Source organism: Excalfactoria chinensis, chromosome 3, assembly GCF_039878825.1.
Source record: "Excalfactoria chinensis isolate bCotChi1 chromosome 3, bCotChi1.hap2, whole genome shotgun sequence".
Taxonomy (NCBI): Eukaryota; Metazoa; Chordata; class Aves; order Galliformes; family Phasianidae; genus Excalfactoria; species Excalfactoria chinensis.
The window spans coordinates 47,865,634-47,886,048 of NC_092827.1; the positions used below are offsets into that span (position 1 = coordinate 47,865,634).

At 36.1% G+C, this 20,415-nt stretch overlaps 1 protein-coding gene across 2 annotated transcripts in view; it reads left to right on the forward strand.

The window, feature by feature from the left end:
* NKAIN2 (sodium/potassium transporting ATPase interacting 2) overlaps positions 1-20,415 on the forward strand; it is a 513,101-nt gene that overhangs the window by 250,577 nt on the left and 242,109 nt on the right. For both annotated transcript variants that reach the window (XM_072331397.1, XM_072331396.1), the window contains exon 3: positions 15,824-15,904. In XM_072331397.1, coding sequence (XP_072187498.1) covers positions 15,824-15,904 — 81 coding nt within the window. The remainder of the gene's footprint in view (positions 1-15,823; positions 15,905-20,415) is intronic.

The following is a 20,415-nucleotide window of genomic DNA, read 5'->3' on the forward strand; positions in this document are numbered from 1 at the left end:
TTGCACTCTAGACTTCTTAAGGCTTAATTTCTGAAGGTTTATATATAGTGATCTTTCAGTTTACACAACAAAATAAGGTGTTATGTTAGAAATCCCTCTGATCCAAACAATTGTATAGACTAGCCTCTGGCTCCCTTCCAGTGGGAGTTACAAGATCACATCCACAATCCATGCTTGAGACCTTCTATAAGACTTGCCATTTATTAGTTTGAATGCACAGCAGAAATATCTCATGGGATAACTTAAAGAAGATCCACTGCATTGCCTCCTAATACACCTTGAGCAGACAGAAGCATCAGCACACTAAGAAGAACAGCTTTGGAGTGAATAGGAGTTGTGAGTTAGTTATACATCCTAGTTACACAGCAGCCTCTTAAGATATTTTGCCTATTTCTGCAGCATTTTATCCCAAAATGAGAACCATGGGACTGTCATTATGGCAATATGTTCTCACTTAAACTTGGGAGAAGACAAAGTTGCCACATCATTAATTCACCCAAACACTGACTTCAAAGATTGGATCTAGGTATAGCACCAGGGTGCACTTTCCCTTTCTCTCCAACCATTCACCCTCAGGCAGATATAGTAGCAGGTCAAATGTGACAAGGTGGTCAGTAATGGAGTAGGACTTTGAATTCTTAAGGTGCCTCTCTCGCCGAATCTATCTTCTCCCATGCAGCCCAGTTAACGCAATGAGTCTTGAAATGAATCTGCATCCATATTGCTAACCAAGACTCTGCAGTTCTTTTTCTGAACTACAATTCAGTTTGTCAGGGGACAGGTGGTTTTCTAATTTTGTAGCTAAATGGACTCAACAAGTCCATGGCTGTCCCAGATTTTGATCTTTTATTTTATTTCAAATGTTACTTTCATCACTTTTCTATGGAATTGTGGTCCAGCAACTAAGAGATTACTAACATAAGCTAATTGTTCTTTTATCTTTCTTGAAATTTCATTAGTGTTCTAGGAAGGCATCCAAATGCCATGAATTTTTCTTAATCCTCTGACTAATTTCTTGCTGATTGCTACTGACCTGGTAATGATATTCTGACAGCTTTATTTGGTTTCCCTGTAAAAATTTGTATTTCTCTTTCTGGGTTGTGCTTATGTGAGGCATGGATCCTATTAACTTCACTTTTCATTCACTACTTACTGTTTCAGAACTTCTTGTCTAACTGTCTATTGATATTTATATTTCAATCTTCCTTATCCTCTTTGCTTTGGAAACTTTCCAGTTTATTCTCTGTATTACTGCTGTTGGGGAGTGTCTGTAATGAGGGTATAATGAGAATGTAAGAATTTATATTGATAAGGAGAGATGTCTGTCAAAAAAGCAGATAATCCAGTGAAATTTCTTGTATATGAAAGAACAGCAAAGCTTTTCTATGGGACTCTGTTTTTTTTTTTTTTTTTTTTTTTTTTTTTTTTTTTTTTTTGAAGTATCATCAAAGAATAGGAACATATCTGTTGAATGTTGCTCAAGTCCCAGCAGTGCATTTACTCAGTGACTGAAGTTCTAAAGAAGAAAGTGGAGAAAGAAAGACTGAATCTACTTATTGATTTACATAATGATTGTCAGGTTTGGGAATAAGTCTTTACATTTTGAGTTTCAAGACCTTGATATGAAACAAAGTATACATATCCTGAGCTGACTACAGCTAAGTCTTTCAAACCAGTTATGCCTGTGGCTATTTATTATTTTAGTATTAGAGCAATTCAGCCTCATTTTCTATATCAATAGTATTTATTTATTTATTTATTTGCTAAAAATCAATGAAAAAAAAATATTTCCTAGTGGCTATTACACTAATTTCAAATTATTTTTCTTTTCAATGTTGGTGTGAGGTGTGACATGGAAAGAAAGAGGGAACAGATGCTGCAGGGCATCATTTCAGGCTAAACCTTGCCCTCACTGCAAATCCTTCTAGATTTGTTTCAGTGGATAGTGATTTCAAATTAAAGGGTTGGAACTAGGTTGTTTTTAAGGTTCCTTCACATTTAAGCTATTCCGTTATTGAAAAGAATTATCTGTAAGGGTCCTAGTGTGCAGCCATGCATCCCATGGCTGAGCTGCTGCCCAAAGGGTGCTAATTCCAGGGCCCATAGGCTCTCAATCTGCCCTTTTCTTGCTTGGATGTCTGGTACCCATGCAGGACTGAGAGAGACCCTCCCTTCTACACATGAACCATACAAAGAAGAGACAAGAAGCCATCATTTGCTTCTGGGGAAGATATAGAGGAGCTGTACAGGGTCACATGAATTTGTGGCTGGTTTCTACTCCTATGGTTTTGTTGTCTTGAGTAGCACAAATCTGTTTTGAGAGGTTGAGGGTCTCTAACAATTTGCATATGTCAGTATCACTCTAATGGTGTTTTAGTTGTCTTCAGTATTTCCTGTAAACAAAATGGAGGCATTTATACTTGTGTATTAAGAGAAGACTTATCTGGGAGTTAAAGGAGCATTATGAGCTCATGCAGTGGACACTGCTTATCACATGTTAACTGTGGCTGCCTGCCTGTCTAATGCCCTCTACTCACAATATAAATACAATTGTGAAGATAACTTCACACTCAATTATACATATTCACAGGAACAAAAGCTTATTAAAGATGCAACTGCAACACTCAGAACAGAGAAAAATCCAGAATTTAAGCTGCTTCTGTAATCTTTAGTTATTTGTGTTTCAGAATTATGCTGCAGCCTTCAATTATATGGTCAAAGCAAGCAACTCCTTATTAGTGCACAGCATGGATTTCTTTCACTGGTAATGAATAATGTGGTTGTCTTCAATTCTCCAGACTTATTTATGACAGAAATTTCTTATCTTTAACATGGAACTTATAACTGTTACCTTACTCTGCCAGGGTCATAAGAAAGTAGTTCATTCTTAAGAAATATTCAGAAGCTGAATTAGGTCAACTTCCTACCAATATTTGAAGTGAGCATATAAATAGGAGGGGGTACGACTGTTTACAAGGATGGACAGTGATAGGACAAGGGGGATGGTTTTAACCTGAGACATGGGCTCAGGATCAAATTAGGATAATTTTTTTCACTCAGAGGGTGGTGACACACTGGAACAGGTTGTCCAAGGAGGTTATGGGTGCCCCATCTCTGGAGGCATTCAAAGCCAGGCTGGATGTGGCTCTGGGCCACATTTATTGTACTTCAAAGAATTTAGAATAATTCAGTCCAGACTGTTTAAAAAAAACAATAATAATAAAAAAAAAAAAAAAATCACTGCTTTTCCAGTCAAAGTTATTAGTTTGTCATGCTGTTGTCTCCTGTCATAAAACTGTCATCACAGACTCTCTAATGTGGCAGTGCTAGGGGCACTACTGAAGATTCTTGGCTTAGTGGTGCTCTGATTTTGCGTGGCAGGTTGAGTAGTTGCAATGAAAGCTGCATGACTCTTTCACCACATTGTGGAAGCTACCATGCTTTTCATTGCTAATGTCATCTTCACATCTAGATGTATTCCCACTCCATTTGAAGTTTCAGCTGTTTATTTGCTCACTGTTGATCTTTCTTACCTCCTTATAATTTATTATCTTTCTTTCAACAACTTGCTATTTTATTTATTTTTTTTCTGAGAAGTACTCAGGGTCTGTGTCACACTGAGGGTTTGCTTATGAACAGAATGGATATGATTTTCCATCTGAACTGTGTATAGGGTCATGATGACAAGAAAAATCTGTAACAATCAAAAAATCAGGGAAAAAGCTGGGGTGGGAGGAATCCCTGAAGAACATCAAATCCAGTGCCTCCCTCAAATCTAAGCAAAGCCCCTTTGCTCCCTTTGTAAGGAGCTGTAGGTCACCCTCAGTCTCCCTTGCTCTGGGATGAACAAACCATGTGGCCTCAGCTGCTCCTCATACACTTTGCCTTCTAACCCCTTCACCATCTATGTAGCCCTCCTATGGATGCTCTCTAAAAGTTCTATATCTTTCACATATTGTGGCAAACAAAAATGCACAGAGTTTTTGAGGTGATTATTCCAATTCAAGTTTAACTCCTTCATGATCAGTTACTTAATTTAAAGGCTAAAGACTGCTATTGTAGCTGTTAGTTCTGATGCAGTTAAGGTCTCAAGGGAAATTGAAGTAACGTGCAACTATGCAAAAATCTTAATTTATTTTGAGAGGTTGAGTAAAATCATGTAACAAAGTGAAAAAGAGTTACATTTCTGTGAGCATGAGGTGTCATTCCTCTAAGCTGTATGTTGCCTTTAAGTATCCTGTTTGAATTTTGATTTATTCTCAGTGTGATCCAGATCCTGCATTTGCAGACCTTTCTTTGTCCTGAGTGTTCTGAAATAGGCAAAATGAGATGAAGATGTACTTTTGCAAGGCTTTTTTGTTCTTTGTTTTAGTGCACAATACCAAAAATGTTCCAGTTCTAACATACTGTGTGACATTTATTTTAAGATCGACATTTAGTCCTTTATTTTATGCCGGGATTTGTCTTGTAGTGGATTTGCTCATCAGCATCTTACTTGTAGATACTGCTGTCATTCCTTTGACTACCAGCATCATCTCTTCCTGAAAGAGATATAAAAATAGTTTTGGCAAACCCATCTTCAGTCATTGCAAAAAATTGCACAAAGACATCTTAGTATCTATTAGTATCTCAGCACTATCGCTTCTTTCCTTAAAATAAATGGCACTTTCAGGGTTATACAGGCTACTGATGCAAAACCTTTATTTGGCACTTTTGCATACTGAAAGTGTCCAAGTAGCTGATAAGTGGGCACTGTGCCATTGAAGCAGATGGGCATTGCTGTAGATAGCCAAAAGACAATGTATGTGCATCAAGTGTGGATGTTGGTGGCAGGCTTCCCAGTCAGTGATGTCTTAACGATTAAATGTCCTCAGTTTTTTTTGCATCTGTAGTTACAGACTTGCCAGCCTTGCTCCTGGATGATCTTTGAAAATCTCTACTCTTTTAAATAATAAATAACCTTTTGAGAATACCTGATCTTGAAGACTTGATACAAGAAGGCTAAAAGCGAAGGAAACAGAAAAAATCTTTCCCAATACAAAACAAGCACATAATCTCACACAAAACAGAGATGAACACTGGGTCTCCAGAGGAAGGAGAGAGGAAATATTGCTAAGGGTATTTGAGATGCACAGTGGAGAGAAGTAACATGTTCTTCAAGAAAAAGAAAATCGAATACAGTCAGAGAAATGTGATGAATATAATTTTAGCCAGAAAAGAGGGGCTTGGTGACTATGACATGAGTGAAAGCAACCTGAAGCCATAAGGAAGATTATGTTGATCTTTGCTAGTACCCACCTTTATAAAACATAATTTGGCCAGTCTATATATACTAACAAGGCTACACTGCAGAATTACTTGCTTCTATCACTAGTGTATTCTCAGAACTGGAAGAAGCTAATACATGCAGTATCTTTAGTCTGTTTTGTTTGTTGTGGGTTTTTTTTGCTACAGGTTGAAAGTGATTGAAAGGAATCTCCCTAAGGTAGGCCAATACTAATTTTTTTTGTTTGTTTGTTTCCTGTGTAACAACAAGGCAAACATGCAGAACCATATATAGCCTTCCTCAGGTAATTTTATAACTCAGCCAATGAAAAATGGAAGTGTAATGTGTTCTGGTGCATTTAGGTAAGAACAAACACTGATTAATTAATGAAGAAAATATTTTTAGAACACAACTTCACTGAATGTGGTCTATTTGTTGTGTGATAATTATTCTTAGACAAACACAGTATTAAATTTTCTCAAGTTAGAAAATGAAGTTCGTTTTGTGTTTATATTCTATAAGAATGAGTGATTCCTTCTTCATCTCATTGAATTTAATCAAGATTTTAAAAAGCCATTCTGATTTAAAATATGTTGTCTGATTTGCATATTGACATTACAGTTTGCCAATCAGGCATACCAGAAGGAAACAAGAAATGAGACATCTTTACCCTACTGTTTCCCCTCCATATGTCTCACTAGAGTTGCTTAGAAAGGCAGTCACTGACCCTGTTGTGCAGTGGCAATCATGCAGGTATTCATTTGATACACAAGGAAGCGTCTAACCCTGTACTCAACCTAAAATTTTACGAAGCTAGTTTTTGTGGCTCCAGAATTTGGCTTCATCCACTCCATCTGTCTTAGCCTATGAAAATAGGGAATAAATTTCAGGCTTCATAGTACAATTAGTTCTCAACAGCTGTGCTAGCTGGGGGTCCTTTTAAAGTTGAGTACTTTGTAGTACCTACTACTGTATGTTTGTTTTCTCCAAAGAATGAAACATGATTTTTACAGTTGACTGGCGCTTAGGTAACAGCCAACAGCCTGCCAAAACAGAGCTATCAGCCAATGAGTTTGAAGTCTGTGTTTCTTTCCAGCCCTGAACCACAATCATTCCTAAGCTTCTGAGCCAGCTCCCAAATTTTTTCCAGAATTTTGAAGTGATCTTAGGAATTTTTGAAAGTTTTAGGAAAGAATTCAGAGAGAGGATTTTTTTTTTTTTTTTTTTTTTTTTTTTTTCCTGATTAAATATCATCATAGTATCATAGTATCGTAGTATCGTGCGAGTTGGAAGGGACCTTAGAGATCATAGAGTCCAACTCCCGGGATTCGAGCCCTCTAGTGTAGCAGAGCGGCAGTTTTACCCCTTGCGCCACAAGGGGGATTCGAACCCGGGCCCTCGGGTGTTGCAAGCGGCGGTTCTAACACCGTGCGCCACCGGGGGCACACAAATATGCCTTAGCATATGAGCATCAATGATTAAATTAAAAGCATGTGAACTCAGTGTTTGCTTTGAGTGTTAAAGTGTTCAGTTAAAGAAAACTGAAGGGGGAAAAAATGGTATCTGTGTATGAGCCTTATTTTATCAAAAAAGATCAAAAAAGATCATGTACGTTGCTAAGTTTTAGCAAGAATTTTGATGTATTCACTGAGGGAGATGGATTCTCTTTATAAATAGTTGCAGTTGGCACTCAAATACTGGGACATCAATAAAAGAATCTAAATGTCACTGGAGTCCTCTTCCTAGCAACAGTATCCATTGATTTTATTTTTTGCGTTCTGTTAAAACTGAACACTGGAGGAATTCTGAGTGTACTGATTTGTATTTTTAATAAGCAGCTTAAATGCACACAGCTGCTAAAACCTCCATTAAAGTAAACTGTTCAGTGTCTGAATTATCATCACAATTTTTCATTTTAAGTATTTCTGAAAGAGCCAGAGACACCAAGGAAGAACTCAGTTTACTTATAGCTCTACAAATATGTTGAAGTCTGAAGCAAATTACAGGGGCCATCATCCAGGACTCCCACCTCTCCGATGAGAAGCACTTTTCATTAGGTTACAGCAAGAATATATTTCTCATTTTTATTTTATCTAGGCAAAGACTTGCTGCCTTCCTGTGGTTGCACCTCGTATATTTCAAGTAGGAGAGAAAAACAATGTTCCCACCACTGTCTGGTTGCTCAGCAGACTGAGGGAGTTTCACCTAATTCTGGTGGAAACAATGACTACAATGATCACTGTGTCACACGCAAAGACTCTCAGAAAATCCAGGGCTTCAAATAGTATTTTGTCAAAATAATTCTAGCCCTCATACTGGGAAACAAAACAGACTCAAAAATCATGTAATTTTAGTTTCTTTTTTTCTTTCTATGTTCACTATAACATGAATTTAATAGTTGGTAAGAACTGCTCAAGTAAATAAAATAAGCTGCTTGAGATAGCTTTGAAGTGGTATGAAATATTAATCTAGGATTACAGGTTTTTAGACCTTTTATAGCATTGATTTCTAGTGCGAGGAGCTCTTGAGGTAGACCCTAGCAGATTCATGCTGAAATTGAGCTAGAAGAGTGAAAGAGGATCAGAACAGTCTAATGTTAAGGTTCAGTATCACCTGACCAACTTAAGCTATATACTGTAATTCTGATTTAAAGCAACTATTTGTAGCTCTATTTAAGTGAAAAGTATTTGTATATTATTTTCACATTACTTTCATTTAATTAGTCATTTCTCTTTTTTGGAGATATTTAATCTCTACCACACAAGCAAATAAAAGAATGGTTAAAAAAAAAAACAAAAAAAACACAAAAACAAAGAACTAGGTGAGTCACATATCTATCCATCTATGAATACATGAATGATGTTGTAGAAAAAGTAAACACAAAGAACAGGGTCATGGCACTGGGATAGTATTGTGTGCCTTTCTCATGAAGGTTTTATGAATAGGCAGATATGTCATTTAAGTTTTTTCATGGGTTCTGTCATGGTTTTGCAATTTTGTAATTTTGCTATCAGTATTCCACATCATGTTAAGCATAGATAATTTAAACGAATGTGCTGCTCACAGAAAGAAGACTGAATGTCCCAGAGAACATCACGGTCAGTCATATGACAAGGACTCTATATAATCTCACTTCAGTGCTGGACTCGCTCTCTTGGATCCTGCCAGCCAGGGGGAGAGTTGTGTGGGAGCGTTCCAGCCGTTTCGCCTAGAGTTACAGTAGACCTCTCGGTTTTGGGACTCAGGCTCTTATTTTACTTGATTCATTAGCCTTAATTCCAATTATATTGTATTATACTGTGTTATTCTGTATTCCAATAGAGTATTTAGTAAATAAGTGTGCCTCCTTAGATTGTTGCCGCTGTATTTATTTTCCTTTTCCCTTTTTCCCTTTTCCATTTGGGATAGCGGCCCTGCAGGCCATCTATACCTCTGTCATGGGTGCGGGTAGATTTTAGGTTAATCCACGACAGATTCTTTGAAAGGAAGTTTGTAGAGTGTTTGTAGAGTTGTGTGTAGAGTCATATTTTAAGACTGTACAGTTGAATGTTGAAACAGAAGTCGAAAACCAAAAAACAATGCAGTACACCAAAGTAGGTACCATGTTATATTCAAGGTTTTCCACTATAACCTGAAGAGCTTGGAATCTAAGAAACAGGAAGTGGACTGATGAATGAATTAAGTTAAAGCAATAATGGAGCATCAGTATGCTTAGGATACAAAGAGCAGTATTTCTTAGAAGATGTCTCTTCAGAAGTCCTTTGTGGATATTTTAAATGGTTGACATTTAAATTGTTTGTTCTTTTTGTTTGTGTGGAAGAAAGTCAGTGAATGTCTGCATAGCACACTGTGTTTCTATTTCATTTTTGATGTCTCAGGTTTGAGATTTTTAATGGGCTTCTGTGACATTGGGAATTTTGCCTCAGAGGACTTCAGCTTTCCAGACAGCAGGGGTGGAATGATCTGTGTCAGATGCTGAGAAATGAACTCAGCCCTGGAAGTGTCTTTCCTCTCAATTGACTATAATGAGAATCTAGACATTGCTCAGAGGAGGACATCTGCACTGCAGACATCTAAATGTGGGCAGATGGTGCCACCGGCAGTAATGTGCTCTGTAGAAACCCAGCTTCTCTTATGCAAGAATTGGAACTATGTCTTCAGAAAAAAAGTAACTCTGCTATGCATTCTGTGTTTCTGGCACATCAGAAAATGGAAATAAAATAGAAGATAATAAAAGATAAAAGAAACCCAGTGAGTCCCACCCAAGTGATTACTCCATGGCTGTAAGTAAATGAAGGGTTGTGTGCACATCATAGCACTGTGTTGAGCCCTGGTCTGTTCCTTCATCTGTTTGTAACCTGACCAAAGTGTGCCTCAGCTTTCTTATTGCCTTTTATGCTTATAAATCCTTCCCATGTGAATTTAAGTGAAAATAGAGTTAATACATTCCTATATAAAATCAGAGCTTATAACTGAGTCTAAGGAGCTTGAATTTTTAAAGATAGCCAGTGGATGTATAGAAGCCCCAAGGAAGAAATTTTAAGCAGCACTTGCTCTGCATCTGCAAGCAGTGATTGCTTAGGAGTGAAAAGCCAATGCAGCAGTAATTTTCTTTTTGGTGTTGACCAGTTCTGATGTACTTGACAGTTCAGCAGCTGTCAGTTGGTTTTGGCAGAGGACAGTAATTATTAAAGTGTAACGTAAATGAAGTAAAACATCCTTTTTTTTTTTTTTTTTTTTTTTTTTTTTTCTTTAAGCAGAGGGGGCAAAGGGAAGGTGAAAATACATATTCATTTATGACTGATAGAAGGGTGAAAAGCCAAAACTTAGTAACGCTGGAGGGTTAAAATGTTCCTTGATTAACTCATGTACGCAAACTAGACTGTCATTGTAATTTGAGTAGGAAAACTCCAACTATTCAAAAATGTATCCTACAAAATCAATACATATTTTCTTGCCAACAGAAACTCATAAAGATGGACAGTGCGCTGACAATATAACCATGATTAAAATATGAAGAACAGCAAGAAAAATCTGAGTCTAATGATATGAAGAATTCGGTCAAGCAAAACTAGTGCAAGCTACAAGCCTTGGCAACTAGAAGGCCGTGGAAAAAATTCAGAGAGTTATGTCATTCCACAAGATCTTCCTAGTTTGTTTATGGAAGAGAATGACATTGAAGTTGATGTGGTTGCATAAAGCCCTCTGCTGCCAAAAACATTATTATTTGTTGTCAAGGCTACTGGCTTTGGCCTTGAGCTCTTGTTCATTGTGGATGGCAGGTAACTGCTGTGAAGGAAAGACTTTCATCTAGATCATTAAAAGCTGAGCGTGGTTGCTATCTGTGTTTGGTTGCTGAGAGCAATGGTTTTGCTTTAAGCAGAGATGTATTCAATAACTAATTCTCTCCTGGGGACAGATTTTGTTCCTGATTACTATCTGGAGACACAGTGGTTCCTAACATTTCTCTGCACTGAAAGCTTCTCACTGAAGGCTGCTTCCTGACAGCTACCAGGTCTGGACTCACTGCAGAGCCACAGTGCCTGCACCCTTACCTTCTACATGGTCTCTCAGGGTAAAGACTCTGGCACTGGAAAAGAAACAGCAGAACAAGGTGCAGATTGCATTAGAGTGTGGTGCCTAGTAAGTGGCCATGTGAGGTCATCCTAAAGGCTGCTGTGATTGTCTGCTTGAATGGGTTTCTCCTGAGGTAGACTGGGTGAGGCCTTTTAGTCATCTCAGGAAAGTGGAAACAAGAAAAATGGAACCAAGAAAAATGGAACATTTGCTTTTTGATTCTAATGAGGTTTAGACAAACACCATGAAAGTTCACAGTAATTAAAAAAAAAAAAAAAAAAGGTGGGGGGTTCCTGCTTAGAAATGCTGCTATCAAATATTAGCTTTTTCTGTTTCAGAGTGACCTTTCAAAGATACGCAAAGATGTAGACACCTCAGAGATTAATCAAATGAATCAACTGTTGTCATTAACTTTAGATAGCATGTTGATGACAAGAATTCCACTTGTTATTCAATGTGATGGGAAAAAAAAAAAAAAAAAAAAAAAAAAAAAAAAAAAAAGATAAGTTTGAAAACTGTGTTTTTAAGTGATATATCTTCTTAGCCAGGGGAAATTAAAGGAGAATAACTTCAGAAGCAAAGATAATGATAATTGCAGGCGATTGTTACTGTGTTACTGTGAAGATATGCTGGGTTCAGGTTGATCTTTGTACAACTCAAATACTGTTGCCTAGGTAGCAAAAATAATCCAATCTTTAATTCCTGCAGTAACTGTCATTTCATTTTAGAAATGCTCTTATGGCTTTATTCTTTGGTTTTGTTTTTGTTTTTTTCCTGAATTAAACATGAAAGGGTCTGAGGCATTGTATTTTCAGCTCTGGAGGAACAAAAAAGTAAAGTTATATACATTTGTAGAAAGAAACTGGCAAATCACTAATCACAACAATGATTCAGTTTACTGCTACCTTTGAATTGCATAAGGTGACATCTTCTAGGTCTGGAGCCCTCGTATCTTTCAGTCAAGTGCGATTGAAATTGACTCACATATACAAAAGCAAATGGAGAGTAAGAAAAACATAATGTAAAGATTTGTGAGAAGAATGTTTAAATTTAAATTAGCATTTAGCTATCAAAGTTGCTTACAGTCTGTACTTGGAAAGTGTATGTCATATTTCTCCTTCAGTCCAAGTAACCACAGTATTGCATGCAAGTTCTGGTGACCAGGTCTCAAAGCAGTAGTGGGGTTCTCTTGAACTTCAGTTCTGATTTACTCATCACCATTTTTCCTTTAGTTTATGAAATTAAGTCCTGTTATTTAATTTCTTTGGTCATTACTTTCCCTTTTAATAAACTGGAGATAGTGAACCTTAGACAACTTTGAAATGTGAAGAGAATTATATGCATTAGAACCACTACAAGTATTTTAATACTTCATATCTCCTCTCGCCAAGGAGAGAGAAAAGGCATCTTAAGTTATTCTGTGATAATTAATAGCAAATTTTCAAACTTAAAAGTTAGATTGTATCAATAAATCATTAAGTAGTTTTTCTTATAATCCCTCGTAGGCTGTTATATATTTTTATTTATTTATTTTACTGAATGGCAAATTATTCTAATATTGAGAGCTTTCTGTATATACTTTCTTTTATGATAAGAAATACCTTTTATGGGTTGGCTACAACTTTGCTTAAAGAGGAAACATTTGAATCTTCATCTTTAGCATTCCAGTTATACCACTTTGAAGCACAGATTTCCATAAAAATAATAAGCAGTGTTGTCATTCCTGTATCTACTGTCAGTATTTCACACTTGGTCAAGTGTGTTCATCAAGGTTCTTGTCTTGAAATATGACTGCTGTAACATCATGGTGGCTTCTGTCAGATAATGCAGCTGTCTTGAGCTCTCACATATGAGGGGGAAAAGAATACATCTATAGTCCTCTGAAGAACCCTTATAAAAAATGTGTTTCTAATTAGATACACATAATAGAGAGTATCAGAGGGATTTGTTCATTGTCACAGACCTTCAGAGCTGAATTTCTGTAATAGTTTGCTGAAGCACACAGACAACAAGAGATATTTGTGACTGCATGTGATCCAGAGAGATAAGAGATAGGTTAGATCTGAAGCACCCGAAATAAGAAGCAGTGGGAAGCAGAAGCATCCTTGTATTTCAAGATAATTATATGCAGAGTTTATCCGCAGAATTCAGGCAGCAAACACTTATATAACATTTCAAAAGGAAGCAATTTAAAAAATACAGTTAAAAGATATTTTTAAACCTCATCTGTAGTCCAATTATAGCAGATGATTATTAAAAAAGTATATCTAAAAGACAGATAAATTTTTTTCTTTTAGAGTGGATGGGAATGTGGTTGCAACAGGAAATAGACTATATAACAGTAAAGAGTACTTTCATTTCTTCATATAACCATACAACTATTAGCTAGAAGAAGCAGATCCAGAGTGCCTTGGAATTTTCTGTTAAGTGTGCTGTGCATAGGGGATTTTTAATCAGCTGTTGCTTACTTGAAATTTGTCAAGTTATGCCATGAACCACTGATCTAATTAGTGGCTCTCTCCCATGTTTTGTTTTGTTTTTCCCTTTGTGTCAACTTATAAAATCTTCTAAGATTGTTTTCTATGAAGTCCTTATTATATATTTTTTTCTCACCATTTGTAGATTTCTTTTCCTCAGACTTTCAGTTACAAATATCTATGTATATGTTAAAATAACCAGCAAAAGTTAAAATGCAGAAAAGTTAGGAAAATGCTAGCTTAAGGTTACTGAATCTGAATTCAAGTTTTCCCGTGTTCTGGTAATTATGACACTGTGTGTTGCATGAAAATGTGTACTATGGGTAAGATACAAGAAGAAAAATTGCTCAATGCCTTACTTTTTGTTGTTTGTTTGTTTGTTTTAAGAAACGTTAAGTCCATTAATCTGAATTAAGTTACTGTGTTTCAAAGTCCATTTGTATCCTGTTTTTTAATACTAGAAGCGTGTTAGGCTGGATCTTCATCCCTGGAGATGTTCAGACCTCGACTGAACACATTCCAGTACAACTTGATCTGTGCTGACTGGTCTTTGAGAAGAAACTTGGATCTGATGACCTCCAGTGGATCTCACTTGACGTAAACAAATCAAAGACCATACCTGTGGATCAGAATGAGCTGCCCTAAAAAAAAATTAAACTTTGTTCTTTAAACCTAAAATTACTTCTGTGTAAAACAATTGTATCTTCTAAAACTGTGTCAGTTTCCTGTTGGACAAAGCCTCCCTTTAGATCTCCTAAGAAAGGACAAAATGGTATCACTTTCACACTGTTCAGAATCAAGTGAAAAATAGCATGATCAAGTTTTGCTATTAATGGACTTTGAAACATAATTCAAATTAATGGACCTAATATTTCTTTTAAAAACAAACAAAAAACCACAAATCTGAGGTATTAAAGCATTGAATCTGATGCAAAACAACACTTTGAAGAGAAATGTAAGAGGAATCCCTCTTAAGTTGTTGCTGAATTTAGAGAATGAGATCGTCATTCGTGACAATGGTTAATATACACTATCTAGCTCTTACAAATTATATAGTCTGATTTGTTGTCTGCTTATTCAGATGGTGATGTAAGACAAAGGAAAGTAGAAAAATCCCAATAATGCTACACATAATTGGGAATGTTATCTTAGCAAAATTTAACCAGGTCACTTTGTAGAAAAGACAACCAAACGTTAATTCTTTAAGTACTTGACAGAAATGGGTTGCTAATATAAAATGAGGAAATAACCTTCAGCTGTAACAGGTAGGGAATAGGGTCACATCTTTGTCATTATATTTCACACATAAATGGTACTATGAATGTAATGAAATTAGAAAACATGTAGAGTTGAATTATGAATAACTAGAGGATAGTAATAACAATCATTAGAAAAACAGCTGTACATCTGAGGGTTGTTAAAGTTGTTGCCCTTAGTAGTAGCAACAGCAGCACAGACTGTTCCGCATGATCCTCCAGCAATATGGGGGGGAAATATAGTTTCCAGTCCCAGCACATAAGGCCTTCTGAATACAAAATAGTATTAAATAATTGGACAGAAGGAAAAAAAAAATATGTATATATACTTCATTACTGACATGAATATACGCAAATAAGAATTTTGGTAACCACCAGTGGACAAATTTTGAGCATGAATACTCATGCTATACATGTTAGATAAAAATAAAAGCAACAAAAAAGAAAATGGCAGTTAAAAACACAGTTTGCTCCTGCAGGTGTTGAATAATTTTGAATTGTGGTTTGGAATATCACAAAATATGTTTATACATGCAGCTGTCACAACTGAGGAAAATCTCTAAGCATTTTGTGGAAATAACCAAAACATATGTAAATATTCTTTAGGGAAAAAAAACAAAACCTGAAGTGTTGTGAAGTATGGTAACTTCTTCAACAATATACTGTTTTTTTCTAAGTTAGATTTATATAACTGTTTAATAAACAGCTCTGTGATTCTCACGTATAATTGACATTACATGCCTGTCTTGGAATTGCAATATTCCCTTTATGAGCAACAATCATAGAATATCTCAAGTTGGTAGGGATCCAGAAGGCTCATCAAGTCCAACCCCTGTCTCCACATAGGACCACCAAAAATCCAGACCCTATGCCTGAGAGCATTGTCCCAATGCTCCATGAATTCCAGCAGCTTGGGACCATGCCCACTAGCCTCTGAGGTAGAGCCTTTCCCTAACCCTCACTTGACACAACTTGTTCCCTTGGCACCGTCACAGAGAGCAGAACAATAAGAGATTGTTAGTCTCACATTTGAACATTAGGTCTACAACCTGTTTTATCAGATACAGATTTTCTGGTGTGACCAAGTACTCGTTAGCTCATGCTAGACTGTGTCTGTGGAAGACAAGAATTTATTCTTGATTCTCTTTTATATGTAACATTTAAGATGGATTGAACTGGGGGTCTAACAATTAATTCAGCTGACTGCAAAATAACTGATGCATCATTTCTCTCTTCCTCTTCTCCAGTATGCTGTCTGGCTGATCCTTTGGGTTTCATGGAACGTGTTTGTTATCTGCTTCTATTTGGAGGCTGGAGACCTTTCAAAGGTAATTTACCACCAGATACATTTAAGCCTTGGGTACTGTGTTAATGTGCTTTAGTTCAAAGGGTGTCTTCTGTATTAATATGATAGAAATCTAGAGTATTCTGGATGTGTTCGAAGCCTAAGTCCTAGACACATTCCAATGCCCACAACAACAATGGCTTGAGTCTTTTAGAGAAAAATTACCTCGCTTGTTTTCTTTCCTTGTTTGAAACACAATTTGCAACACAAATTTCATCTGGATCAGAGACACAAATTAGTGATTTCACAAACACAAAAGATTGTTATCACAAAAGTAAACAATATTTTTTATTTTTTTTTTACTATTCAACTTGCTTTTACTTAGCTGGATTCCTTCCAGGGGTCTTGTGCCACAGCACAATAATTATAATACAAAGTATCATCATTAAAATGTAAATTGGAGTGCTAGAATAGATCATTGTTTGGCTCTAGCAATGTATTTTTGTTGGTGGTGGTTTTTTGTTGTTTTTTTTTTGTTTGTTTGTTTGTTTGTTTTTTAACTTTGTACTTCTTGTACAAATGTTATAAATGAAGAACATTATTATTATTACTATTATTTTTACAAATGACATATTGATAGGGCTTTATTGACACTGTAAGTTATAATATGTAAAGTGGTAATTGTTAATGCACTCTAACCAGCATCTCAAATCAAAACCCTCACTATCTAAAGTGAGCCCAGAGGGCTGGCAAATGGTAAGATAAAAAATTAGCAGAAGTAATAAGCTTTGGCTTAGTCTAAATATTACAGCCCACACTGAGTTATACTCACAGTGTTGTGAACTGACCATCAAGGAGAGTTCTACTTGTGAAAGAAACTATGTTCTTCTCTCAACTCACATATTTAATTGCCTTTCCATAGTAAAGGAATTTAGCCTAACTGTAAATTACAGATGTAATTCTCGAATCCTTTGTGAGTTACTGATGTCTTTATAATGCAGCTAATACTTTTATAGGAAGGATCAATGAGGTAAAGATACTTCCATACTTATATTTTCTATCAAATCATTCCCAAATTGTAAGCAATTATAGAAACTGGGATCATTTAGACTCATGTCTTCTGTGTCTTCAAAAGAAAACCATTTCCTTAGGGTATAAAATAATCTTCAGCAGGTAAACCAGTGTTACCCTTTTTGGGGTTTATGCCTTCAGATAAGAGCTGTCTCATCAAGATACTGGTGAAAATATAGTAAATACAAGAATTTGCCCATAGTGTCTTTTATTGGCTCTAAATGTTTTCTTTATTGTTAATTGAACTTATGTTTGTAATAAACCCAGCACCTGTTGTACAGTTACACTCAACCCATCTTCTCCATCTGCTCATTTCAACCACCTGCATTGTTTAACTTATAAGTGTTGGGATGCTCATAATATCTTAGGATGTGAAAGGGGGTGGGGAGGAAAGGAGAAGCTAAACAAACCTGTTTGAAGGTATTTTAATTAGAATGAAATTAGTTTAAGAACACTGGTAAGTGCTGCTTGGAGTAAAGTCAGGCTAGACAACAATACCTACACCTACACCTGGAACTCTTTTCTTATGAAGATGTGAACTGCATGATCTTGTCTTTCTCAAACAACCATGTGGTTCAGGGATATATTTGGCTGCAGTTAAGCTACTTATTCGGTCTATGGAGGCATTATTTACTTTGATGTGATCTGCCTGAAAATATCCACTTGAGTACATTTCTCCACTTCAGCAGGTTTTCAGGCCAATAGCCTTACTAAAGAGAGGAAGAGAAGCAAAAACAAACTGAAAATGGATTTAGGAAATGGTTAAAAGTTTGACTCATTGTCTACAGAAGCCCTAATTCACACATGAAACAACTGTCTCTTCTCCTTTCCAGCTGCCAAAGTTGGTACACCAAAACTTCTCCAAATAATCAAATCTTTTGCAAGATCTATGGCCTAGAAAATATGTGTATAATAGAAAGACACCCAATTATTTGCACAGACAAAACGTATCCTCATATTCTAGATCTTTAAAAGGCTCCAACTGTTTAATATAAGTAGACATCAAACAAAACTGATCATTTTTATCTTTATGTTTCTCAGTTATACTCACAGACAGGTCTTGCACTGAATCTTCTTTATATTTGGATCTGGGAATAACTGCAGCTTAAAGTCTGTAATGGTACTTCTGTGTACTTTTTTTTTTTTTTTTTTTTTTTTTTTTAAATGGCACATAGAACCTTGAAAAAAGCTCTAGGTCTGAAATGGTTCTAAATAGAGAATAAAAAATAACCTTTAAGTAAGTACCAGAGGGATGCCTCTGAGGCTGTAAACCATAAGACAGGAGCCTGCACAGCATGGTTTTAGGAATTGATAGGTTAAAATTACAGCCTAATAATAGTTCAACTGGGTATAGTATATTTTTATATGTATAATTTATAGATTTCTGCCAAGGAAAAGAAAAGCTTCTTTTTCCCAAAGTTTTGAGAACAGCTTTTATTCTATGTGTACGTATACAATTTTTTCCACCATTATCTACCGATACAATGGAGAAATTGTACTTAAATTGTTAATATTCCTTACTAAAATGCACTTCCTTCATCCCTTTTTAAACAAGTTGTGCGGACAGGAGGTCATGACATTTTTTATGACTTTCCCTTATTACAATGAAATGGGCCTGTAAGGACTCAGAAATTTTTAGAACTATAAGATAGTGTTGTCTGAAGAAGCTGAGAAGGCTCAAGGCTCATTAGCGAACAGCCATGCAAATTTGTTTGCATGCCACACCATAACAGTCAGTATATACTGCGGAAAGTGGCATCACACTCTAAGTATTTTCTATCTTTTAGGCATGGTTAATGGCTTTGCTGATACTGTTTCACAGCAAGCTGGAATATTTATGTCTGGGAAGGTTTCTAACAAAGAAATTTAATCGGTTGTTCTTAACCTTGATTATTGTGTGGATCTGTGAATGAATAACTAGGGAACCCACTTCTGAGACTTACTTTTCAGTCTTGCAATTCAGTAATATTTAATCATTCTTTGTGTTGCTATGATTTTTGGTGAGTACCATTCTCAGTATAAGTAAGACTTAAGGCTTTTGGGATGTCTAACTAGTCATATTTATTTTGGCCTATGACTAATTCACTGTAGCATATAAGAAGTGGAAGCTTTCATCTTCAATGAAACAAATCTGAAGTATGTTAGTGAAATGAATAAGAAAAAATAATAGAAGGCATGTATGAGAAAATGTGATTTGATGACTTGTTTCAATATACCAGAAAAGAAAACAAGGAACTAGATTCAGCTGTCTTGCAAGGAAAAATAAGAAACGTAAAAAAACAAACTAAAAAGTTAGCAGTCTGCCCAGCACTTTTGATCTTCTTCGGGCAGTCCCATTTGCCTCTGTGTGACTAAGCTGCAACCTCTAAATAAAGACCCTCCATAGAGAGTGCTGCAAATAGTCATGTAATAAAGAAAGAGCACCATTTGCTTCAAGGCTTTTAAAAGCTTCTTATAATGATGCCTGTGCATCCCACAAGCAGCAAAGAAACAGAATAAGAACTATTGAACTCCTATTCTTAATTTAGAACTATGTGGACTTCTTTTCTGCAAAAAATAATGTATGGCTAAAGTTGGAAGTGAGGGTGGGTAGAAGTGCTGTTGCTGCTAGTTACTGGGAGCCAAGACAGAGGCTGGACTCATAGTGCTGGATAAGACGAATCAGTTAGGATCAGGGTCCAGACCAACCCTTATGCATATGCTTTCAACCTCATCCCAGCACTTAGGACTCTTCCTGTGTGTGACCTCACCTGTGTGACCAGATGTACGAGCTCCTCTCCCACTGTAGTCTCCATGAATCTATGTGAATGTGATCAAAAACACCATTTTTGTGTGTTTGTTTTTTTGTTTTTGGGTTGTGTTGTTGTTTGTTTTTTGTTTTTTAGTTAGTTTTTTTTTCCCAACAAAAACAAGACAAAAACAAACAAACAAACAAAAAACTTTCTTTCACTATTGCAGTTGACATAGTCTCTGTTTGGGTTTCTTGATACATCCCTTAATTTTTCTGAGTAATATTGAAGGATTACATTTAATGTGTTAAAACATAAGGTCATAAGTACTTATGTCTTCTAACAGAAGAGTTAAGTGAAAGTCAAACACTACACTATGAAGAAATGCCAGAATTAAGATTGCTTGCATAAGCATAATTTAGCTCTCTCTGTATGGTTATTTTTATATAGCTCTTAATTATGAGGTCACAATACTTAGTCTCTGTAAAGCTTGGCCTATTTTAGAGATGAACTGGGTTTGGGAATTAAGTGATGCTGCCGTAAAGCATCTCACACTCCAAGGATTTGCAGCAGTAAGGTGAAGCTAAATAAAGAGGCAGGAAATAAATACATTGTGCTTTCCTTACTGTATACAGCTATTACATTCTTTTTATTCTTCCCAGTGTTCAGTGTGTAATTCTTTTCCGTATTCCAAGAAAGTAAATCCTGTTTTTCAACTCTGCTCTGAAAACATGTAGGAATGTTATGAAAGCTT